The sequence below is a fragment of the Hemitrygon akajei genome, chromosome 2 (assembly GCF_048418815.1).
Source record: "Hemitrygon akajei chromosome 2, sHemAka1.3, whole genome shotgun sequence".
Classification (NCBI taxonomy): domain Eukaryota; kingdom Metazoa; phylum Chordata; class Chondrichthyes; order Myliobatiformes; family Dasyatidae; genus Hemitrygon; species Hemitrygon akajei.
Window position 1 is genome coordinate 21993317 of NC_133125.1, and position 26590 is coordinate 22019906.

Sequence of the window (26590 nt, forward strand, 5' to 3'; positions counted from 1 at the left end):
GGCCTACCCTTATTCTCAAACTACATCCTCTGGTCCTATACTTGTCAGTCAGGGGAAACATCTTTCATAAGAACATAAGACCTTTAGGATGTTCTGCACAAGGAAGCTCAAGTCCCTTTGCATCTCAGAAGTTTTGGATTTTCTCCCTGTTTAGAAAATAGTCTGCACATTCATTTCTACTACCAAAGTGCATGACCATGCATTTTTGAACTTGGTATTTCATTTGCCCCTCTCTTGCCCATTCTCCTAATCTGTCTGTCCTTCTGCAGCCTACCTATTTCTTCAACACTACCTGGCCCTCCACCAATCTTCATATCTATCATCAAAACTTCGCAACAAAATCTTCTATTCCATCACGTAAATCATTGATATACAGCATAAAAAGAAAACATCATCCCCTGTGGAACACTATTAGTCACTGGCAGTCAACCAGAAAAGGATCCTTTTATTCCCACTTGCCGCCCCCTACCATTCAACCAATTCTCTAACCATGCCAGTAACTTTCTGTAATACCATGGGCTCTTAACTTGGTAAGCAGTCTTATGTGTGGCTTGTCAAAGGCCTTCTGAAAGTCCAAATATACAACATCCACTGCATCCCTTTTATCTATCCTACATGTAATCTCCTCAAAGAATTCCAACAGGTTCATCAAGCAATATTTTCCCTTAAGGAAACCATGCTGACTTTGTCCTATCTTGTCCTGTGTCACCAAGTACTCCATCACCTCATCCTTAACAATTGACTCCAACACCTTCCCAACCACTGAGGTCAGACTAACTGGTCTATATTTTCCTTCCTGCTGCCTTCCTCCTCATAAAGAATGGAGTTACATTTGCAAGTTTTCAGTCCTCTGGCACAATGCCAGAGTCCAATGATTTTTGAAAGATCATTACTAATGCCTCCACAATCTCTACTGTTACTTCTCCCAGAACCCTAGGGTGCAGTTCATCTGGTCCAGGTGACTTATGTATCCTTAGGCCTTTCAGATTTTTGAGCACTTTCTCCCTTCTCTTCCCTCACACCCTTCAACATCTGGCACACTACTATTGTTTTCCACAGTGAAGACTTACGCAAAATATTCATTTAGTTCATCTGCCATCTCGTTGGGCCCCATAATTATTTCTCCAGGAGCAGTCTCACTCAAGTGCAAATCAACTGTAAAAAGACTTCCTTATTTCTGTAAAGTCATTTTGGCCTTCTATTCACCTGCTGCACCTGTATGTTAGCTTTTAGTGACCACTATCCCCAAAGCTATGTCCTTTAAATCTCTGGGATGTAGATTATCACATCATTGCAATTTATCAGCTTTCAATTTCACCAAGTTCTCTAATATCATTTTTTATTTATAATTAGTAACCACTGTTCCTCATTCTCTCCAGATCTGTAACTCCTTAATATATCTAGAGGTTAAGAAAGAAAGTAATTGCAATTTCTGATGGCCATCCTGATGGATGAAATTGCCAACAGAACATTTTCCAAGAGTTCTGAGTACCATAACTACACTGAAACAGATTAACAAGAAGCACAATTATTGAGTGCAAATCTTCAACATGTGGGATGCTGTCCACCCCAATAACCTTTACTATATTCAGAACCTGCCACTTTTCCTTAATACCATGCAGAACGGTGAATTGCCTGGCTCCTATGATTGCAGGCATCTCAGGGGGAAGCCAAGCCATATCATCCATTCAGCATTTCTGGCCAAAGGAGGTTGAAATATTTCAAATTTGTATTTGGCATTCATGCGCTAAACTCTGGCATTTCACCTCGGAGTTTTTTCTTCCACTTTGTCTGTCTACCATCATTCACAATTGAATGCGGCACGCTGCTGAGGTTCAGTTGTATTTATTACTTGGGGATTGTTTAGTTTTGTCTATTAAATACTTTATTTCAAGTTCAGTTTATTGTCATATTGTTCAGTAAGCATGTGGTCCTGAATGCCAGGTTGGCACTTCACTTTAGTTGCATTTGACACTGCTGTTAGCTTGCCCTTCTGCACTCCTCTCTATGTGTTTGTCATCTGGATTGATTATTAATAATAAAGCTAGGGATATTCTTGACCAATTGTGTCCGCTACAATTCTGCTGCTGATCGCTCATGGTACCTCATAGATCTTATGTTTTGAGTTGCCAAATCTATGCACTTAACATCAAGGTATAGCCACACAACCAACAGGGAGGATTTCCCAGTGGCTAAACATTTTAATTCTACTCCCCATTTCCATTACAAAATACCAATTCATGGCCTCCTCTACTTTCCCAATGAGGCCACTCTCAGGTTGGAGGAGCAACACCTCATATTCTGTCTGGGTAGCCTCCAATTTAATGGCATGAACATCAATTTCTCCAACTTCTATACAGTAATTTATTGCCCTTCCCTTCTTTCCTTTACCACTCCCTATTCTGGCACCACTCTTACCCTTTTTTTCTCCTCATCTGCCTATCGCCTCCCATTCTCCTCCCCTTTTTCTCAAGATTCACTCCTCTCCTATCAGATTCTTTCTTTTTCAACCTATCATCTCACAATTTCTTATTTCAAACCCCCCACCCCCATCAAACTGTCTTCAATTGTCACCTTCTAGCTTCATCTATCACCTACGAGTTTGTATGCCTTCCTCTCTCCTCACCTTCTTATCCTGTCTTCCCCCCCCCCCCCCCCCCTTCCTTTCCAGTCCTGATGCAGGATCTTGGCCCAAAATTCCATAGATGACACCTGATTGGCTGACTTCCTCTCGGATTTTGTGTGTTTTGCTTGGGAATGCTTGCTTGCCTACTTTTATTTTAAATTCTTACAGATGTTCTTTGCTTATGCTCTCTTGTGTAATTGGGTCCTTGTGTACCCTGCCTTGTGTAGCTGGATCCTGGACTTCCTGTCAGATCGCTGGGAGATGGTAAGAGTGGGCTTCCTCATCTTTGCCCCTCTGACCCTCAAAACAGGTGCCCGCAGGGTTGTGTCCTAAGCCCCCTCCTTTACTATCGATATACCCATGACTGTGTCACCACCCACAGCTCCAATATGCTAATTAAATTTGCTGATGACGCTACATTGATTTGCCTAATCTCAAATAATAATGAGGCAGCCTACAGAGAAGAAGTCATCACCCTGACACAGTGGTGTCAAGAAAACAACCTCTCCCTCAATGTCACAACAACAAGGGAGCTGGTTGTGGACTACAGGAGGAATGGAGACAGGCTAACTCCTATTGACATCAATGGATCGGGGGTTGAGAGGGTGAAGAGCTTTAAGTTCCTCGGGCCAAACGTCACCGAGGATCTCCCGTGATCTATACACACCAGCCATGTGATGAAAAAGGCACAACAGTGCCTTTTTCACCTCAGATGGTTGAAGAAGTTTGGTATGGGCCCCCAAATCCTAAGAACTTTCTACAGAAGCACAAGTGAGAGCATCCTGACTGGCTACATCACTGCCTGGTATGGAAACCTTCCTTCAATCACAGGGCTTTGCAGAGAGTGGTGCAGACAGCCCAGCACATCTGTAGATGTGAAATTCCCACTATTCAGGAGATTTACAAAGACAGGTGTATAAGAAGGACCTGAAGGATCACTGGGGACCTGAGTCACCCCAATCACAAACTGTTCCAGCTGCTACCATCTGGGAAACGGTACTGCAGCATAAAAGACAGGACCAACAGGCTCTGGGACAGCTTCTTCCACCAGCCATCAGACTGATTAATTCACACTGATACAATTGTATATCTATGTTATATTGACTGTCCTGTTGGACATACTACTTATTATAAATTGCTATAAATTGCACATTTAGATGGAGATGTAACAAAGATTTTTACTCCTCATGTATATGAAGGATGTAAGTAATAAAGTCAATTCAATTACAGTATCTATACAATGTTAACCACTCAATGTGTTGTTTCCTTTGTATTGTTCTCCCCTCTGTCCTCTTTGAACTTACACTTTTACACTTTTGATGCTCATCTTAATCTGACACATAAATAAATTGAATTTAAAAAGCAAGCATAAAATAGTTAGATATTAATATATTAAGCAAATTGGAAAACTGCAGCAAATGAATTTCAAGGTAGACATGTTTGAAGTCATCCATTTTAATCCTTTAGTAAGTACTTTCTAAATGATGAAGGAGGTCTAAAGAGAGTCCAAGATGCACATGCCACGAATATACGTAGATCATACACAAGTACAGAAAAAAAACTCAAGGTCAGCCTTGGAAGTTGGAAATTTATACCTAGGGGACTGTGGAATAAGTGAAAATAAGTTATATAACAGGTATGGAATTAGACCACATCCAAAATACTGTTTGTTGTTCTGAGTACCATGCCTTTGGAAGGCTGACATTGGCCTTGAAGAGGGTCCACTAGTGTGGTATCTATACTTCCAAGGATTAAGTTGCTGTGTAATTGTGTATTCTAGGACTGTACATCCAAGTATGGACAATCAAGGAATTATTGAATCAGAATTAAGGAGACATCAAAAGAAGGGAAAAAGACAGGAGTCAGTGTTCCTAGTCCTTTTCACAACCCAATACTCAAATTAGAAGCAACCCTTTCAGGAATGAAATTAGGAAACATTTCTCTCAACAAAGCAATGGAATTTTAGAACTATCTTCCTCAATGGGCAACAGATGCCAAATCAAATTTTTAATTAATGTTTGACACTGATCAGGTTTTGTTCATAGGAACTAATGGACAACAGGGAACATAGCAAGCATAGGGAGTTAGCTGTAGGATCTATCATTGAACAGCTAAACAAGCTTGATGAGTTAAATAGTCCTGCTCTGTTCATACTTATGGTTTACTTTTGTCCAAATAGTATTTATTAAACCTCTGGTGGGAAATATTTATTGAATTTTCTTTTCTCCCAGTTTAATTTTATCTGGCTATGCCTCAATTCTGTTTGCTCAGTGTTAAATTACAGGTGTTCTCCCAGAGTGATATGTTCCATGGCAACTTATTTTTATGATAAACTATCTTCTACAGTTCCACATGCATTCCTTATGGCTTTTAATCTACTTTTGTCCCCATCAAGTTCCCATTCTGTCTACCTCGATACTTATTGATGCTTTTGAAAGCAGGACGAACAATTATTGCAGATACAAGTTTCAATACTGACCAGTTATTATTATTTAATACCAGTCACTGCTTCCTCCAGGCACTCCATCCTTCAATCAACTGCCACCTTGCCTAATGACAGATATAACACAGCCTCCGGTTTGTCGGACTCAAACCATTACGATGGAGAATACACTGTTATTGCGTTTCCAATTTGCTCGCCGCCACTTTAATAATAGCGATAGTATTAAGTTCATAATCTACTATACTCAACTCCTGGGTTCGAAGGAAACGAGCATCGGCCCCACCTCGGAAGTGTTCATTTAAAAACAGGAGAGCGGCAATGAAGAAGGAAGTAAAGATTTGGGGAAGTTTTTTTAATAGGATGTTTAATTGCTACTCGCCAAGCAATTCTTAGTTCAATGATATATGAAGAATACTACCGTGGTGTGGAGACGAAGAGAGATGTAGCTGCAATAGTACAGAAGTTGATCTGATACCAGTATGAGAGGATATCTCCGGTTCCCATTCAGTTCAGACCGAGCCCAGATTCCGAAGCGTCCCTCGATGTCCTAACTCTGTTGTCGCGGCGGTTTCCATGGAGACCCACCGGGGCGGGCACTGCGGTTGTCCGGAAGTCAAGGTGGTCACTGTAAACAAAGTTTAAGTTAAATGTCTTAATGGTTTTAAAACAGCCATTCGCCCTCCCGCCCCCCCCCCCCAAATTAATGAAACGCGAATAAAGGGATTGCTGACATTTCTGCTAATGCACGATCTCGTCTTTATTTATTTCTTAGGCCAGGATTTATGGCCGTCCCTTTAAATAGCTCAGAATTGAACAGCTTGTTATTTAATACGGCTAATTAGTTGTGTGCTAGATTTGTCAACGGTCCCATATTGAACAGGATGTGCGATTTTAAAAGTAAATCTGGTTGTCCTATGCAAGGTCAGTGGAGGAGACCTATTTTCCATTTCACACGATATGAGACCCTTTCCCCTACCCTGACCCTGCTACCGTCTCTCGAGGAACTCCACTGAACAATAACCTCAGCTTGTAAAACAAACATTTCTTTATAACTCGTTTTTCAGCTACCTAGCCAGTTTTCTAGCTGTGCTCCCTCAACCCTTATATTTTTTTTTTCAAACTTGATGTCAACTTTATGTGGCACTTCATCAAAAACCTTTGGAAGTATTTTCCTCATCTTAACAGTGAGGGTCAATTGTGATCCCCTTGTTAATCCTTTTTTTATTATTTAAGTAAGTATCAAGTTAGAAACAACAAGTTTTAGTACATCATGTTAATTTCACTTATCAATCCACATTTGTGTAAATAGATAGATAGATAGATAGATAGATACTTTATTCATCCCCATGGGGAAATTCAACTTTTTTTCCAATGTCCCATACACTTGTTGTAGCAAAACTAATAACATACAATACTTAACTCAGTAAAAAAATATGATATGCATCTAAATCACTATCTCAAAAAGCATTAATAGCTTTTAAAAAGTTCTTAAGTCCTGGCGGTAGAATTGAAAAGCCTAATGGCATTGGGGAGTATTGACCTCTTCATCCTGTCTGAGGAGCATTGCATCGATAGTAACCTGTCACTGAAACTGCTTCTCTGTCTCTGGATGGTGCTATGTAGAGGATGTTCAGAGTTTTCCATAATTGACCGTAGCCTAGTCAGCGCCCTTTGCTCAGCTACCGATGTTAAACTCTCCAGTACTTTGCCCACGACAGAGCCCGCCTTCCTTACCAGCTTATTAAGACGTGAGGCGTCCCTCTTCTTAATGCTTCCTCCCCAACACGCCACCACAAAGAAGAGGGCGCTCTCCACAACTGACCTATAGAACATCTTCAGCATCTCACTACAGACATTGAATGATGCCAACCTTCTAAGGAAGTACAGTCGACTCTGTGCCTTCCTGCACAAGGCATCTGTGTTGGCAGTCCAGTCTAGCTTCTCATCTAACTGTACTCCCAGATACTTGTAGGTCTTAACTTGCTCCACACATTCTCCATTAATGATCACTGGCTCCATATGAGGCCTAGATCTCCTAAAGTCCACCACCATCTCCTTGGTCTTGGTGATATTGAGACGCAGGTAGTTTGAGTTGCACCATATCACAAAGTCCTGTATCAGTTTCCTATACTCCTCCTCCTGTCCATTCCTGACACACCCCACTATGGCCGTGTCATCAGCGAACTTCTGCACATGGCAGGACTCCGAGTTATATTGGAAGTCTGATGTGTACAGGGTGAACAGGACCGGAGAGAGTACGGTTCCCTGCGGCGCTCCTGTGCTGCTGACCACCGTGTCAGACTTACAGTCTCCCAACCGCACATACTGAGGTCTATCTGTCAAGTAGTCCACTATCCAATCCACCATGTGAGAGTCTACTCCCATCTCCGTTAGTTTGTGCCTTAAGATCTTGGGCTGGATGGTGTTAAAGGCACTAGAGAAGTCAACTAGAGAAGGCACTAGAGGAGGTCACTGAATGCACAACGGACTATATTAACTTTTGTGTGGATGCCGTTGTCCCTGTTAGAACTGTTCGCTGCTATCCCAATAATAAGCCCTGGATCACTAGTCACATCAAAGGCCTCCTAAACCAGAAGAAGAGGGCCTTTAAAGATGGTGATCGGTTGGAGCTTAAAAGAGTTCAGAAGGAACTCAGAGTACAGATAAGGGGGGCAAAGGAGCAGTATAGGAGGAAGCTAGAACAAAAGCTGCAGAAAAAAAGCATGAAGGAGGTGTGGGATGGGATGAAGATCATCACCGGATGCGGTGCAAAGCGGGGGGCGAACATAAGTGAAGATGTGGAGAAAGCGAACCAGCTGAACAACTTCTTCAACAGGTTCGACAGCTCAATCGCATCCTCACCGCAGAAATCCACACCAGGCTTACTTCCCTCACAGGAAAATAGCCACTCACAGGAGACCTTGACCATGCCCAGGATTACGGCTGCACAGGTGGAAGGTCAACTGAGGAAGATCTGTACCAGCAAGGCGGCTGGACCAGATGGAGTTTCCCCACGATTACTGAGGGCCTGTGCGACTGAGCTGGGAGAACCACTACAGCGCATCTTCAACATGAGCCTGGAGCAGAGAAGAGTACCCAGACAGTGGAAAACATCCTGTATTGTTCTGGTACCGAAGAAACCACAACCAAAGGAGTTGAATGACTTCAGACCTGTTGCCTTGACGTCGCACGTGATGAAGACCATGGAGCGGCTGATAATACAGAATCTGAGGCCACAAACCAGGCACGCCCAGGATCCTCTTCAGTTGTCAGAATGTCTTAATTCTGCCTGTGATTATTATGCTAAATTGGCAAATTGATTTATTATTGTCATATATACCAAGGTACAGCAAAAAATGTTTGTTTTGTGTGTCATCCATACAGATTACTTCATCATAACAGTGCAATGAGTTAGTAAATGGGAAAACAATAACAATGCAGAATAAAGTACTAGTTACAGATAAAGTGCGGGTAGACAATAAGGTGCATTGTGAGATCAAGAGTCCATTTTACTGCATTAGAGGACCATTCAATAGTCTCATAACAGCAGGATAGAAGCTGTCCTTGACTTTCAGGTTCTTATATCTTCAGCTCAATGGGAGGGGAAAGAATCTTCAGTGTGGTCCTTAGGTTAAGCTGGCTACTCTACCAAGGCAGCAAGAAGTAGGAGGGGAGGCCGGTTTCCATGATGTGCTGAGCTGTGTCCATAACTCTCTGCAGTTTCTCAGGCAGAGCAGTTGCCACACCAAGCTGTGATGCATCTGATAGAATGCTTTCTCTGGTACATCTAAAAAAATTGGCCATGGTCAACGGAGACATGCCAATTTTTTTAGACTTCTTAGTGCTTTCTTGACCATGGCATTCATGTGGTTGGACTTCAACGGGGCTGTTAGTATTGTTTATCCCTAGGAGGGGTGTATGGGAGGAGTAGCACCTCTGGTGAAGGAGCTACTCCAGGGCAGCTCACTCACCTTTGGTCCCCACCAGACACTCAACTCTCACCTGTGGCTCCAAGCATGTGACAGTGGGCACACCTAGGCATACTGCTTCAACAGGTGGGCTAAACGAGGTGAGGGTAGCCATTGACCTCATACCCCGGTGAGATAGGGACATGCCTGTCCTAGCGTGCAAAATCAGCTCTGGCGGACTGGGTAGATGAGATCTACAGTGAAATCCAATGGCCAGGAAGGCAGTACTACAACACATCACGAGCAAAGAGCATGACAAGGCACAGAAGAAATTGTAGTCATCCACTGCCACCAAGGAAGACTCCAGTTTGTAACACTTGTTCGTATCACTAGACCCATTCTTCTGAAGTCAAGAGAGTGGAACTGTCCCACAGTCGTGAATGTACAAGGAGTAAATTAGTGGGATGACGATGCAGCCTTATAGGTTATCAGTGTTAAGGAAACTTGTGATGGAGCTGTTGCTCTCTATTCTTTCTGATTGCATTCTGTTGGTCAGAAAGCCAACAATCCAGTTGAAAAGGGAAGTGTTAAATCCCAGGTCAAAGAATTTGAAGATGAATTTGTATAGACTTATAGTATTGAAGATGAATCTGCAGACAATAAATAAGTCTAATGTAGGGTCTTTACCCTTCAGATAGAATATAGCACATTACAGCTCAGGAACAGGACATAGCCCATAATATTGTGCTGAACTAATTAATCTGGTAATTAAATGCATGACTAAATTAATTTCTTCTGCCCACACAATGTTCATATCCCTCCATTCTTTGTACATCCATATACCTATCTCAGAGCCTCTTACAAGCCTCTATCGTTTTTGCCTCAACTATCACACTTGGCAGTGCATTCCAGGCACCCACCAGTCTGTGTAAAGAAACAACTTGCCCTGCACATTTTGAATGAATTTTGCTACTCTCACCATAAATGCACACCTTCTAGTATTAGGCATTTCAGACTTAGGACAGAGCTGCCTTCTCTATCTATGCACCTCATAATCTTATAATAAACTTGTATTAGGTCTCAGTCGACATTTTCTGGACAGACCACAAAACTTTTATTTGACTTCTTTTACATCTGTTTTTCAACTTAAATGTGTTTCTGGAGCTTGTAATTTATGGTTTGGGAGGTCCAGCGCTAGAGGATTGGGAAAACTTTAAAAAGCAACAAAGAACAACTAAACAAGAAATAAGGAAAGGGAAGATAGAGTATGAAAGTAAATTAGCACAAAATTTAAAAACAGCAACATTTTTATAAATATATAAAGTGGAAGAGGGTGGCTAAAGTCAACGTAGGTCCCTTGTAAGACAAGAAGGGGAAATAGATATTGGGTGATAAGGAAACGGCTGAGGCATTGAACGACTATTTTGTGTCAGTCTTCATGATGGAGAACACATCTAATATGCCAAAGTATGATGTTCTGAACGAAATGGGAAGTGAGGACCTAGATAAAATCACTGTCACTAAAGAGATAGTGATGAGCAAACTAGAGGGCCTGAAGGTAGATGAGTCCCCTGGTCCTGATGGGATGCATCCCAGGGTGCTGAAGGAATTGGCAGAGGTTATAGTAGACACATTGGTAATCATTTACCAAAATTCTCTAGACTCTGGGCAGGTCCTGGCAGATTGGAAGACAGCAAATGTCACGCCACTTTTTTAAAAAGGATGTAGGCAAAAGATGGGCAACTATAGGCCAATTAGTTTAACATCTGTAGTCGGGAAAATGCTTGAAGCTGTCATTAAGGAAGAAACAGCAAATCAATTAGAAAGGATAAAAGCACAAAATGCTGGCAAAACTCAGCAGGCCAGACAGCATCTATGGGAGGAGGTAGTGACGACGTTTCAGGCTGAAACATCGTCACTATCTCCTCCCATAGATGCTGTCTGGCCAGCTGAGTTCTGCCGGCATTTTGTGTTTTTATTTATTTCCAGCATCTGCAGATTCACTCGTGTTGTCATTCAGAAAGGAGTGGTTCCATTAGAAAGATGCAACAAGGATTCAGAAAGGGCAGGTCCTGTTTGACAAAGTTAAGGAATTCTTTGAGGACATACAGTGGATAGAGGGGAACAGGTGGATGTCGTATACTTGGATTTCCAGAAGGCATTTGATAAGGTGCCAAATACGAGATTTATAAATAAGATATTATGCATGGATTCGGAGGAAGTGTATTGGCATGAATAGTGGATTGGTTAACCAATAGAAGGCAGAGAGTTGGTATAATTGGGTGTTTCTCCAGTTGGCAGTCAGCGGTGAGTGGGGTACCGCAGGGGTCAATGCTGAGCCTGCAGCTGTTTACCATTTACAATGATGATTTGGAAGAGGGGACTGAGTGTAGCGTAGCAAAATTTGCTGATGACACTAAACTGAGTGGAAAAGTAAATTGTACAGAGGATGTGGAGAGTCTGCAGAGGGATATAGATAGGTTAAGTGAGTGGGCCAAGGTCTGGCAGATGGAATACAATGTTGGTAAATGCGAGATCATCCACTTTGGAAGGAATAATAGAAGAGCAGATTATTATTTAAATGGTGAATGATTGAAGCATGATGTTGTGCAGAGGGACTTGGGAGTGCTTGTTCATGAATCGCAAAAAGTTGGCTTGCAGGTACAACACGTTATCAAGAAGGCAAATGGAATGTTGGCCTTCATTGCTAGAGGGATTGAATTCAAGAGCAGGGAGGTCATGTTGCAACTATACAGGGTACTGGTGAAGCTGCACCTAGAGTACCGCGTGCAGTTCTGGTCTCCATACTTGAGGAAGGATATACTGGCTTTGGAGGCAGTGCAGAGGAGGTTCACCAGGTTAATTCCAGAGATGAAGGGGTTAACCTATGAGGAGAGATTGAGTCACCTGGGACTATACTCTCTGGAATTCAGAAGAATGAGAGGGGATCTTATAGAAACATACTAAATTTTGAAAGGGATAGATAAGATAGAAGTAGGAAAGTTGTTTCCATTGGTAGGTGAAACATTGCCTCAAGATTCAGGTGAGAAGATTTAGGATGGAGATGAGGAGAAACTGTTTTTTCCCAGAGAGTGGTGAATCTGTGGAATTCTCTGCCCAGGGAAGCAGTTGAGACTTCTTCTCTAAATATATTTAAGATACAGTTAGATAGGTTTTAACATAGTAGGGGAATTAAAGGTTATGGGGAAAAGGCAGGCAGATGAAGCTGAGTTTACGGACAGATCAGCCATGATCTTATTGAATGGCGGGGCAGGCTCGATGGGCCGGATGGCCTACTCCTGCTCCTATTTCTTACGTTCTTATGTAAAATGACGAGGAAGATTGAAACATTGAGGCAAATGTGGAAGGTGAATGTGGGTTCAGTGTCGACTACCTGCCTTTTCATTGCTGATGGGATTGCTCTGATGCCAATGAAGGAGCCTATGTGATCTATCACTGTGCCTGGAAAGCAGGCCTCTGTGTTCGAGACATGTCTCTCTCTTTTGATGATGTAGGAGGAGGTTATCAAGGTTCTGCATTTGATTATCGACTTTTTCAGTTTTATGGTTTTTATATTCTGTGTTGTGGCCCATTCTTTCTTCTTGTTTTTTTGTGCAGTGGGGGGGGGGTGCCTTTGGGGTTTGATGTTCTTGATGCATTTTGTGTGGGGGAGGGGGTTCAGGTGGGTTAATAATCGTGTTGCCACTCTTTTTTGTGCAGGGGGCTGGAGGTGGAGTTCAGTGTTCTTGTTGCGTTTCATGTGAGGAAGGGGAGTTTGGGGGCTGACATTCTTGTTGCATTTTGTGCGGGGGAGGGTGGTTTCGGGGAAGTTGATGATCATGTTGCCTTTCACTTTTGTGATGAGGAGGTGAGTTTGCTGTTTCTCTTTGAACTGACTTCCATGGTTTTCTTTGTTGCTGGAGAAGAAGAATCTCAGGTTTGTATACTACATTACTTTGATAATAAATGAACCTTTGAACCTTAGGCTCTGCCCCTACAGAGAAAGCAACCTAAGTTTGCTTTCCTCAGAGCACATGAGGCTACTTAGCAAGATAAGATTCCACAGTTTGCAAGAAAAACACTGCAATGGATAGATCAATGGCTGATTGGCAGTAGGCAAGGTGTGGGAATGAAGGGAGCTGCTGGTGACTAGTGATGTTCCACAGGAGTCATTGTTAGGACTGCTTCTTTTTACGTCGTATGTCAACAGTTTGGATGATGGAATCGATGTAGATTCAGAGACTGCTTCGCCTAACAACTTTGCTTCTTCTGTCAGAAAATGTGGGATCTCCCAGTGGCCTCCCATTCTCATTCTGACACGTCCATCCTCTACTGTCATGATGAGGCCACACTTTGGGGAGGCTGGAGGAGCAACACTTTATATTCAGCCTTAGTAGCCTCCAACCTGATGGCATGAATATCAATTTCTCTCCTATTAGATTCCCTCTTCTCCAGCCCTGTATCACTTTCACCAATAAACTTCCCAGCTCTTCACTTCACCCTTCCCACCGGCCCCCGTTTCACCTATCACTTTGTGTTTCTTCCTCTTCTCCCCCACCTTCTAACTCTGACTCTTTTTTTTTCTACAGTCCTGATGAAAGATCTCAGCCCAAAACGTCAACTGTACTCTTTTCCATAGCTGCTGCCTGGACTGCTGAATTCCTCCAGCACTTTGTGGGTGCTGCTTGGATTTCCAGCATCTGCAGATTTTCTCTTGTTTGCGATTGGGTTTGGGGAGGGCAGGATTGTGAATAGAAAACTGAGTTAGGAACTTAGAGAGATTGTATTGTTTTAAGTAGTGCACATGGATATTGGGTTGTATTCCATAGTTTTGTGAAGGTGGCAACACAAATCCCTAGATTAGTAAAGAAACTATGTGACATAGATAGCCTCCACAGTATCCAAGACATCTTTAAGGAGCAGTGCCTTAGGAATGTGGCATCCATCATTAAGGATTCCCACCACCCAGGACATGCCCTCTTCACACTGTTACAATCAGGAAGGAGGTACAGAAGCCTGAAGGCACATACTCAGCGATTTAGGAACAGCTTCTTCCTCTCTTCCATCTGATTTCTAAATGGATATTGAACCCATGAACACCACCTCTCTACTTTTTATTTCTTTTATTTTGCTCTACTTATTTTAACTGAACTATTTAATAGACATATATATATATACTTCATGTAACTCAGTTTTTTCTATATTTATCATGTATTTCATTGTTCTGCTGCCATAAAGTTAATAAATTTCACAACATATGCTAGTGATATTAAATCTAATTCTGATCCTGATAGTTGCCTTCATTGCCAGGATGTTGAATAAAAAGGGTTATAAGGTCATGTTGCAGTTGTGTAAAATTTTGATTAGGTTACATTTGGAGTGCTACATGCAGTTCTTCCTGTATTACAGGAAGGACATGGAGGCTTTGGAGAGAGCCTATGGAAAACTCGAGCGTGGAGGTGAGATGGCGCCAAGTGGCTGCTTCTTCAAGCTCGTCTGCGGAAACAGTTTAAATTCCACTCTTTAATATCTTTTTTTCCTTTCCTGTTTAAGGTGCTTGGGGTTCCATCGAGGTCCTGATCTGCAAGTGGCACTCAAACTGTGTGTTTTTTTTAAATGGGGGATGAGTCCCTGTTCCTGGAGCCTGCTGGCCAACTGTTTTCTGACATTCTCCAGGCGTGGCTTGGAACGTTGCACATCTGGAGTTCAGCCCTGAGAACAACCAATTCAGGCCGGTGTTGCTGACTGAGGTGTTGCAGGAGATGGAACATCAGGATTTCGCTGCGGCAGATGTACGGAACAGAGGTCTCTGTAGTTGAGTGGTCACACTCTCTTTCTCTTGGTGGTGGGAGAGTTTGTTGCCGATTCTTGAGTTGGAGAATCTCAGAACAAAATGCGACCTGGCAGACTGTAATATCCTAACAGTGACTGTTAGTCTCTCCTTTCGCTGTGAAAATGGATACCCCTCTGTCGTGTGTGTGTGTGTGAGAGAGAGAGAGAGAGAGAGAGAACGAGAACGAACGAACCTGTGGCATGTCAAACTGTCGGGTTAACAATAATCTTTGTTGACTGCAGATTGTGGTCTCTCGTTAGGTGCTTTACTGTTACCTGGTGGGTGGTGGGCACTGATGGTTTTTGTTGAAACGGGCAGGGGAGGGAGGTTGATGCAGGGGGATTTGGGGTTCTAATGTTTTTCTGTCATTCATTCTTTTAGGGTTCTTCTGTTTTCCATGGATGTCTGCAAAGACAAATATTTCAGGTTGTATACTGTATACATTCTCTAACAATAAACTGAACCATTTGAGCAGAAGAGGTTCACCAGGATGTACCTAACTTAGAGAGCATTAACTGCAATAAATTGGACAAATTTAGTTTGTTTTAGGAAGCTGAGAGATGCGAATAAAAACATATAAAATTACGAAAGGCATGAATGGGGTGAAGGATGAGTACCTTTACCCCTAGGGTGGAAATTTCAAATACAAGAAGACATAAGTTTAAGGTTAAAGGGGCAAAGTTTAGGGGAGACCTGAAGCAAGTTTCTTTTTGAATAGCAGGTCTGTGTATGTTGTTTGTATACTGTATTTCATGTAGCTATTTCTGGTTATTTTGTAATATGATTGTAATTACATTGTGGGGTGCATCACATTCTAATTCATGTATAGTCTTAAGTTAACTTTGTGGGTAATCAAAGGTGGTATGACCTGGTGCATAGGAAATGGGGCTGACTGCCAGGAGTTCACATAAGCATCATGCCATGGTATGGAAATGCCAATGACTTTAAACTGAAAATCCTACAAAAGTTAGTGGATTCAGTCTAGCACATCACAGGTAAAGCCCTTCCAACCATTGAGCACATCTACATGAACTGCTGTCATAGGAAAACAGCATCCATCATCAGAAACCTCCACCATCCAGGCATGCTCTTTTCTTGCTGCTGCCATCAGGTAGAAGGTACAAGAGTGTCAGGACTCGCACTAGTGGGTTCAAGAACAGTTACTACCCCTCAACCATCCAGGCTCTTGAAGAAAAGGAGATAACTACACATACTTGCCCATCCATTGAGATGTTCCCATAACCGATGATCTCACTTTAAGGACTCTTCATCCATTATCTCATGTTCTTGTTATTTATTGCTACTTATTTAGATTTGCATTTGCACCGTTTGTTGTCTTCTGCACTCTGGTTGATCTTTCATTGATCCTGTAATTGTTGCTATTCTATAGATTTTCTGAGTATGCCCACAAGAAAATTAATCTCTCAGGGTTTTATATGGCCACATAATATACGTACTTTGATAATAAAATTCACTTTGAACTTCTGAATTTTAGACAAGAATAAATGCAAAGCATTATTGTGTTTTCTGGTAGATATCATTTTATAAGTATTGGCAATTTTCACTATTTTTGCTAATTTTTCCAAGTTTGATTTTTGACGCACCTAATAAACACATAAGTGCTAAGTGACTCCAGCCATTTTTCATTTGGTCATAACCCACCTATCAAACACCTACCCAGTAAGTCTTTGGACTGTGGGAGGAAACTGGAGCACCCAGAGAAAACACACATGTTCCATGGGGAGACCTACGCTACCGAGGTACCTGTGACTTCTGGATTGCCATGATCAGTCTCCCTCTGCTTTAGGAAAGATTCTTCCAATCCACTCTAGTTGTACACCATTCATGTTTTTTCTCCACTCCATTGGAAAACAAACCCAAGCTATTGCAGTCTCTCATAACTGAAACTCTTCATGCCAGAGAACCTTATGAATTCCTCTGGACCTTCTCCATTACAAATCGTTTCCCTTGTGTGGTGATAATAGACATGATACTTCAGCTGTAAACTAAACAACATTTTATAAAGTTGTACATAACCTCACTGCTTTTATGTTTCATGTCCCCGCTAATGAAAACCAAGAAGTGCATCACTTATTAGGATTAAATTCCATCTGCTGTTGCTTACTCTATTTTATTTGCGGCTTCAGAGCTGTGTCAGACATGGCTATAAGCAGCACTGGGGCCCCACAGGGGACTGTATTGGCTCCTTCCTGTTTACCCTGTATACCTCGGACTTTAGATACAATACTTAGTCATGTCATCTGTATAAATTCTCTGATGGCTCAGCAATAGTGGGGTGTATAAAGGGTGGATGGGAAGATGAATACAGGGCCCTGGTGGGGGACTTTGGACTTTAAATTATCTGCTGCTCAACATCAGTAAGACAAAGGAGATGGTGATGGACTTTAGGAAGACTAAGCATGCATTGCTCCCTGTTACTATTGATAGTGAGGATGTGGAGAGGACCTACAAGTACCTAGAGGTGCATCCTGAGTGACAGAGTTGAGAAGAGCACCAACACAGAGGCCGTGTACAAGAAGGGCCAGAGGCACCTCTACTTCCTGAAGAGACTGAGGTCCTTTGGAGTATGCAGGCCTCTCCTTCACATGCTCTACCAGTTTGTTGTCACCAGTCTTCTCCATCAATCTTCTACATGGTGGAGTGCTGGGGCAATGGCATCATCACGGGTGATGCCAACAGGCTCAAAAAACTGATTAGAAAGGCTGGTTCTGTTATAGGAGTCAAACTAGACACACTAGAGGCTGTGGTAGAACAAAGGACCCTCCGGAAAATCCTGGCAATTCTGGACAATGTTTCTCATCCTCTGCATACCGCTTTGGCTGAACAGAGGAGCACTTTTAATGATAGACTAAGACAACTGTGCCGCTCCAAAGAGCACTATATGAGGCCATGCTTACCCTCAGCCATTAGGCTCTGTAATGAGTCAACCTATAGTTAGGGAAGAGATGACCCCTCCTGTTAGACCTATTTTTTTTCTACTTCTTTTCTAATATTTATACCTGTGCACTTGTAATACTACTGTGACACTGTAATTTCCTTTGGGATCAATGAAGTATCTATCGATCTTAACTAATTGATGGTGTACTGTAGGCCATACCTATGCTCCTCACTATCAACATCAGCAATTTTTATGTCATCTGCAAAACAACATTGTGCTTCTGACTGCAAGATGGCACTGGTGATACACAGTGATGTCCTGTGGCAGCTCACAAAACTATACGAATATACTTCTGAATTACTATCGCTGCAATCTGCAGCCTATAATTTTCCTTTAAGAAATGGACTTTTGAACTGTTTGCATCAACTAGCGATTTTATGATCTTCTGAAGGACCCAGAGCACCTGACTCTCTGGAAAGCAGGTACGGCACCTTTAAGCAGATAAAAGTACATCACCAACGGCCAAAAAAACGGCCAAGGTTGGTGAGGGGAACTTCAAGCCAGGCTGAAATAGTGGAGTGTAAATCTTCCTCTACCCTGTATCTTGTTAGTAAATGTATAGTCATTGGAGAACAAGATTAAGGGCAAGATTGCTGTATCAGAGTGAAATGAGGGATTGCTGCATGCATATTTTACGGAGACATGGCTCACTCAAGATGTACTAGACAAGGTGGCCCAGCCCGAGGGACTCTTGATCTATCAGTTGGATTGATCTGCAGAACATTTGGGGAGGCAAGAGGTGGGGGTCTATGTTTCTTGATAAATGTGGAGACAGCAATCTTGTCACACTCTTGTTCTCCCAACCTGGAACATCTAATGTTTAAGTGCTGCCTGTTCCAGTTACTGAGCGAGCTCTCCTCTGTGACCCTGATCACAATTTACATACCGCCATGTTAGGCAAGCACTCGATGTATTGAGTACAGCAATCAGCAAACAAGAAATAAACTACACTAATGCCTTGCAAATCATTGATTGTCAGGGACTTCCATTAGGCTTGCTTCAAGAAATCTCTGCCCGATTATCATCAACACATCACCTGCATCATCAGGGATCCCAACACACTTGACCACTGCTATACTACAATTAGGAATGCTTACTATTCCATCCTGAGAATGCATTTCGGGAAATCTGATCCTCTAGTTGTCGTCATCCTACCTGCGTACAAGCGGGAGCTAAAGAGTAAGGCTCCAGAGGTCAGGATAACAAAGAGGTGGTGGAATGAGCCATCTTCAAGGACTTAACAGAGACTCTGAATGAAAATGCCACAGTTGTCACAGACTTTATAAAGTCAGTCATGGAAAAGTGTATCCCCATAAAATCATTCAAGACTGTTCCCCAACCTGAAGCCCTGGATGAACCACGAGAAGGCCAGTGATGTTCTGGTCTGGCAAGAAAGCCAAAAACCAGAGGTCCAGGTACGGAAAGCCATCTCGCATGCGAAGTTGCAATTCCAGACCAAACTGGAATCGCAGAAGGATCCTCAACAGCTGTGGCGATTCCTTCACTTGCAATCCCAGTCAGTTTGAATTAGCAACAACATCTCCTCCACTATCACCATCAGCGGAGGTGCACCACAAGGCTGGAAATACTAATGGCCTTGAATGGAAAAGCCTACAAAAGTAGTCCAACACAGGTAAAGTACTCCCCACCATCGAGTGCATCTACAAGGAGCGCTGTCGCAGGAAAGGACCCCACCATCTAGGCCATGCTCTCTTCTTGCTGGTGTGCTCAGGAAGGAGGTACAGAAACCTGTGAATCCACACCACCATGTTCATTAACTGTTATTGACCCTTAACCATCAGGCTCTTGAAATTGGAGGGGATAACTCCACTCAACTTCACCTACCCCAACACTGATCCAACAACCCATAGACTCACTTTCAAGGATTCTTCATCTCGTACTCTCTATTTATTTCTTACTTATTTATTATTATATTATTCTGGTTTTTTTTCTTTTTGTATTTGTAGTTTGTTGTATTTTGCACATTGATTATTTGTTCATCCGGTGTGTGATCTTTCATTGATTCTACTGATTCTTTGTACTATTTACTGTGAATGCCCACAAAAAGAATCTTAGAGTAGCACATAACGATATATAAATACTTAATAATATTTATTTTAATAAATTTAGTTTGAACTTTTGACATATCCTATATGTCAACAGCATGGGGTTACAGTACCAGTCCCTGTAGCACACCATTGATCACAGTCTATCAATCATAAAAAAACAATTATCCACCATCGTCCTCACCCTGACCCAACCGATCTTGAATCCTATTCGACAACCTGCTCCTGATCCAATGAGTTCCAACCTTTTGAACCAGTATCCAATGAAGAACCTTATCAAAGATCCGTGTACACCTGATCAACGGCACAATACGGTGGCAGGCACCCAATTTCCAAAGCACATCAGTAAACATATGTGCATCGAATATTATTATAATCTTGAACCAGCCTGTTCCCACAGCTGGGATGGGTAGAGTTTTCCCACTTACAGATGGACAGCATTCTCCAGAATTCCCGGCTTGTTTCCGGTTGAGGTAATTTCCTGTGACTGGGGGCGTCGCTCATTCGTCCGCCGACGCTCGCCCTTCATCCGCTCCGTTTCGATGTATCCGCGGCGGCCTCAAGATTTTAACGAGGGACTGAGCGGCCGAGGTTGTGAGGATGTGCCGGCGGCGGGAGGGTACGCGACCTCGTCAAGGACTTGGGACTCCAGTGACTCTTGGCCGATGGAGAGCAGGTTCCGGGCGCCTGCGGCTGGTCCTTGGGGAGAGAGAGCGGCGGGGGGCGACAACGACAACCCCAGCGCCAGCCGGCAGTGCGGGGGCGACTGCCCCGGAGAATGCGGCGGGATCCTCTGGCGAGTATTTAACATGAAAGTAAACCCGCCGCTTGGCTTCGAGGCAGCGTGGGCCGAGTCTGTGCAGCCGGATGCTGGCTGGCTGTCAGTTCCGCCTGTGGCAGAGGGGGACTGGACCGGAGTCTGGATCTACTGGCATCTAGCTAATTGTCTTACTTTCCAGTGACTTCTAGAGTCGAAACTGGGCTCCTCAACAGCAAATTTGTTAACCCAAAACAGATCCCTATTTGTCTTAGAGGCAACCCTGTTGGTTACCATTTAATGCTACTGTTACTGATTTATTATTAGGCACACTATGACTAAAGTCATTTCGCTTTTCCTACGCTTGCAATAACATTGTAGAAATTTTTGGCATCCTCCAATAATTTTGATTGTCATTGAACCGGGCAGATTTTACCATCTGTGACCTCACTGAAACGGCCCTCGTCAACATAAAAACTTTCCAATTTAGCGTGTAGTATTCCTCGTCATGTTTTCCCTGTGTACAGTTATTTACATGGTTGATCATGCAACCTTCTTTCACTTTTGTTTTGAAAAGCATGAGTATTTCCTGCAATGACATTGCATTCTGCCTATCATAGTACTTCCAGCCCTCAAATACTTGATCTCTGACCCACCTTTGAAAGTTAATTAACAGATGCCGGGAGTAATTAGCAATTTTTATGTTGTATATGGAGCTAGAGTGCAAACAGCCTCCTCCTTGTTAAGAGCTCAATTGGGGTGTCGTTTCCAACCAGAAATGGATAAGCCTGTATAAAAAAAATGGACAGCAGTTTGATTTATGGGTTGAAGGATTTGTCATTTTAGGAATGCTTAAACAGATAGAAAGCTAGGAGATCATCTCATTGAAGCATACAAAATTCTTACTCGCTTTAGGGAAAAAAATTGGGATGTTGTTATTTCTACTGCAAGGTTAGGAGCCAGTGTAAAATAAGGGCCCTGTCATTCAGGCCTCAGATGAGAAGAAACTTCTTCACCTGGAGAGTTGCTTATTTGGAATTTGTAGTAAATTTATTATCAAAGTCCATAACCCTGTGATTCATTTTCTTGTGGGCATTTACAATAAATACAAGAAGCACAATAGAATCAATGACCACCTCAATCAATGTGCAAAAGAGGACAAACTGTGTAAATACAAAAGTAAATAAGGAAGTAGTAAATATCAAGAACCTGCAATGAAGTGTCCTTGAAAGTGAATCTATAGGTTGTGGGAACAGTTCAGTGATGGGACAAGTGAAGTTATCCCCTCCGGTTCAAGAGCCTGACGGTGGGGTGGCTCCTTCCAATTAGCTCCAGAGGCCCAAGTCAATAAGGGATTTATGTACAAGGGTTCCCAGTGTTTCTGAATCCCAGTACCTTTCAATCTTCATAAACACAAGAGATTCTGTAGATGCTGGACCAGCACACGCATACTGCTGGAGGAACTCAGCAGGTCAGGCATCAATTGTGGTATGGAATTAACAGATGACATTTCAGGCTGAGGCCTTTCATTAGGTCCTGATGAAGGGTCTCAGCCTGGAATGTGAACTATTTATGCTTCTCCATTGATGTTTTAATTAATAAACATGCCACCTTTTGTAATTATTCTTTTGAAATGGGTGATCCATAAACCACATCTTTCATACTCACTTAAACTATCCATATTCCTGTGAATCTTTTATTGGCCTCACAACCCCATAGTCATGTAACTTAATACCATCAGCGAACTTAATTCATCAATTATATGTGAAAAGCTGAGTCCCTGGGACTCTGCGTCATCCAACTAATCACAGCCTATGACCCCAAAATGACCAGTTATTCCTGCTGTCTGCCTGTTAACCGATCATCCACCCAGGCCAAGCATAGACTAGGCCACTGTTTTGCAGAGCACCTGTACCCTGTCTGCAAGTAATCTTGAGCTTCTGTATATATGTCATTTTAATTATCCTTCAGATAATCAAGGACTGACGTGTCCTTGACCTCCATTACTGTGGTTATGACAAACACAAATCGAAAGAACAAATCTTATATTCCAGTTGAGTCACTTGCAATCAATGGTATGAAGATTGAGTTTTCTAATTTAAGGTGACTTACAACCTTGGTGCTCTCTAATCATGCACACATCTGCCCACCTAGTTTTGCTTTCTCCCTGTTTTTCACCTTTCCTATCCCCTCTTTCCTCCTACCCTTGTTCCATTTGCCCATCATCTCCATCTAGCTCCACCTATCACCTAATGTCTATCACACCACCCTACCTACAAACTCATACTTCAAAAAAAAACCTTAGCAAGTTTCCTGTTCTCTCTCAGTCTTGATGTTGTGTCTCGATCAAAGCACGAATCTATACCTTTACATCAGATCTAAACCTGCTGAGTTCTTCCGGCCTTTTTTTGTTCCATCCAGGCCAGTTTATTACTCTGAAAAATGTGTGTGCTCTAATTCTATTTAATAATTTCTTGTGTGGCCCCTTACTGGGTGCCCTCTAAAAGAACAAAGACACTATCATTTTGTTTGCCCTTTTATATTTTGCAATTTATGACCTTGAAAACTAACAGATTTATCAAACAATATTTCACTCTTATAATAATTATTAGTATTTTCTATGTGCCCTATTACTACTACTTTAATAAAAGATTGCTGCTCTTTTCCACTACTATGTTGCTGCCTGTTACACCACTGATATTTAGGGCAGCAATGAATGTCCTCCATCTCTGGTGGTGTTCAAGGCTTCCTTCATTATGTCAGTAGCTTCCTCTCAATTTTCTCTACTATCAGTCATTCAAGTCCCGGATGGAGACTCAGAAATACCGTTGCACTCAGATGTAGAAGGATTCCTCATTGCTGTGTCTGTAACAATCTTGTTTTACCATTCAAGGTTGTTAGCCCTGAGCTGAATCTCCCACCAAACCTGGAGGACCAGTTGACACTCTTAGTCTGGCCTCTACCCTTTTACCCATCTGACATGGGTCACCCTACCAAGAACAAAGCATAAAGCCCTGATTGCAGCCAGTATAGCTCTCCAGGTCATTGAGGCATGCAAGCCTCCAAACCACAACAAGGCCATGGTCCTTTTGGAGGTTTACACTACTGATGTTAGTCTCATTGGTCTATGGTTCAATTGTCTTTCTACCTCACATAGGGGTCAACTGCTTCAAATGGGATGTCAGCAAGTTTCACTAGGCTGCTAATCTTCCAGCACCAGTTGCTATTAGTGTTTGTGCTCTAGAGTTGAGTTGAATTGAATTGACTTTATTGCATCCTTGACATAAATGAGGAGTAAAAATCTTTATGTTACGTCTCCGTCTAAATGTGCAATCATAGTAATTTATGATTTATAATAAGTAGAACAGTCAATGTAACGTAGAAAACACTCAAATCAGCGTGAGTTAATCAGTCTGATGGCCTGGTGGAAGAAGCCTGGTCCAGGCTTTTATGCTGCGGTACCGTTTCCTGGATGGTAGCAGCTGGAATAGATTGTAGTCGGGGTGACTCTGGTTGCCAATGATCCTATGGGTCCTTTTTACACACCTGTCTTTGCAAATGTCCTGAATCATGGAAAGTTCCCAACTATAGATGTACTGGGCTGTCTGTACCATTCTCTGCAGAGTCCTGCAATTAAGGGAGGAACAGTTCCCATACTAGACAGTGATACAGCCAGTCAGGATGCTCTCAGTTGTGCCCTTGTAGAAAGTTCTTAGGATTTGGGAGCCCATACCAGGCTTCCTCAACCGTCTGAGGTGAAAGAGGTGCTGTTGTGCCATTTTCACCAAACAGAGACAACCTGTATGGCACAGAATCCTGTGTTACACTGCTGTTGAGGATGAAAACTACTTTATTATTTCCAGACCTTGTTGGCAAAATTGTATACTTGGTACTATTGGATAGAGTTGATCTGTATTATAACTTTTCTTTGATCACATCCTTCCTGTAGCACAATGAACAAGTCTTGTTGGGAATGAGTCATACTTTGAAGCAGTAAGTGAGAGAGCAGGAGCTGACAGGGAAAAAAAGGTTGTCTTGTTGGGAGTGAGTTTTATTTGAATCAATAAAAGGAAGCAAGTTGTAAGAAGAGCAGCCAGTGAGGGAGCGGACATTGTTGGAATGGGCCAAGGTTAGAGTGGTCAGTCTTTGGCTCAATAGGTTTAGGTGAGATCAGGCAGAAGCTCTAAGTAAGTTTCTAGTAAGTTTTTTTCCTATTGGTACAGTGAGAATGGATGTTAATGGTATGTTCCTTGTGTGAGATGTAAGAATGGTAGGAGACCTCCAGTCTCCCTGATTACTACATCTACACAAAGTGCATCTAACTGCATCTCCTTAGTGACCATGTTAAGAGACTGGAGCTGCAGCTGGAAGACCTTCGGCTCATTCAAGAGAATGAGGAGGTGATAGGTAACAGCTACAGGGAGGTAGGCATCATAAGTTGCAGGAGGCAGATACCTTGGTTACTGTCAGGAAAGGGAAAGGGAATAGGCAGCCCGTGCAGTGTACCCCTGTGGCTGTTCCCTTCAATAATAACTATAATATTTTAGATACTGTTGGAAGGGACAACCTGCTGGGAAGCCACAGCAATTGTGTTGCTGGCACTGAGTCCGGCTCTTTTGCTCAGGGTGGGGGAGGGGGGGAAGAGAAGAGGATAGGGGACTCTGTATTTAGAGGTGTTTCGTTTAAGAAGGGAGGAAAGCAGACTAAAGGAAATTACAGGTCAGTTAGCCTGACTTCAGTGATTGGGAAGATGTTGGATTCCATTATTAAGTATGAAGTTTCAGGGTACTTGGTGGTATGTGATAAAATAGGTCAAAGTCACCACAGTTTCATTAAGGGGAAATCTTGCCTGACAAAACTGTTGGAATTTTTTGAGGGAATAACAGGTAGGATAGACTAGAGAGAGTCAGTGAATGTTGTTTACTTAGATTTTCACAAGGCCTTTATAAAGTGCCATGCATGAGGCTGCTTAACAAGCAGCTAGTATTTCAGGAAACTTACTATCATGGATAGAAGATTGGCTGATTGGCAGAAGGCAGAGTGGGAATAAAGGGGGCTTTTTCTTGTTGGCTGTCAGTGACTAGTGGTGTTTAGCAGGGGTCAGTGTTGGGACTGCTTCTTTTCGCATTATATGTCAATGATTTGGATGAAGGAATTGATGGCTTTGTTGCCAAGTTTGCAGACGATATGAAGTTAGGTAGAAGGGCAAGTAGTGTAGAGGAAGCAGGGAGTCTGTAGGACTTAGATTAGGAGAACGGGCAAAGAAGTGGCAGATGGAATATAGTATAGGGAAGTGTATAGTCATGTACTTTGATAGAACAATAAAGGTGTAGACTATTTTCTAAATGGGAAGTGAATTTTAAAAAAACAGAGGTACAAAGGGACTTGGGAGTCCTTGTGCAGAATTCCCTAAGGTTAACTTGCAAGTTGTGTCAGTAGTAAGGAAGACAAATGCAATGTTAACATTAATTTTGAGAGAACTAGAATATAAGAGCAAGGATGCAATGGTGAGGCTTTTTATGGGATTGATCAGACATTACTTGGAGTATTGTGAGCAGTTCTGGGCCCCTTACCGAGGAAAAAATGTGCTGGCATTGGAGAGGGGGTTCATGAATGATTCTGGGAATGTAAGCATTAATGTACTGTATGAGGAGCATTTGATGGCTCTGGGCCTGTACTAGCTGGAGTTTAGAAGGACACGAGGGATCTCATTGAAACTTATCAAGTATTGGAAAGCCGAGATAGTCGATGTGGAGAGAGACTAGGACCAGAGGGCACAGTCATAAAATAGAGGGACCTCCATTTAGAACAAAGCTGAGGAAGAATTTCTTTAGCCAGAGGTTGGTGAATCTTTGGAATTCATTGCCACAGACAGCTGTTGGAGACCAAGTCACTGAGTATATTTAAAGAAGGAGTTGATAGGTTCTTGATTAGTAAGGGCATTAAAGGTTACAAGGAGAATGGAGATTGAGCAGGATAATAAACCAGCTATCTTGGA

General features: G+C 42.5%; 2 protein-coding genes across 2 annotated transcripts in view; one reads left to right on the plus strand and one right to left on the minus strand.

Moving 5' to 3' along the window:
• The window catches only part of tmem232 (transmembrane protein 232), an 85987-nt gene extending 65609 nt beyond the window's left edge, over positions 1 to 20378 (minus strand). Inside the window, exons 1-2 of the mRNA XM_073068208.1 lie at positions 20264 to 20378; positions 5488 to 5694 (exon numbers count right to left, since the gene is read on the minus strand). The gene's annotated coding sequence lies outside the window, so the exon portion shown is untranslated. The remainder of the gene's footprint in view (positions 1 to 5487; positions 5695 to 20263) is intronic.
• Positions 20379 to 20435: 57 nt separating this feature from the next.
• Positions 20436 to 26590, plus strand: part of slc25a46 (solute carrier family 25 member 46) — a 56398-nt gene continuing 50243 nt past the window's right edge. Inside the window, exon 1 of the mRNA XM_073068222.1 lies at positions 20436 to 20631. Coding sequence (XP_072924323.1) covers positions 20436 to 20631 — 196 coding nt within the window. The remainder of the gene's footprint in view (positions 20632 to 26590) is intronic.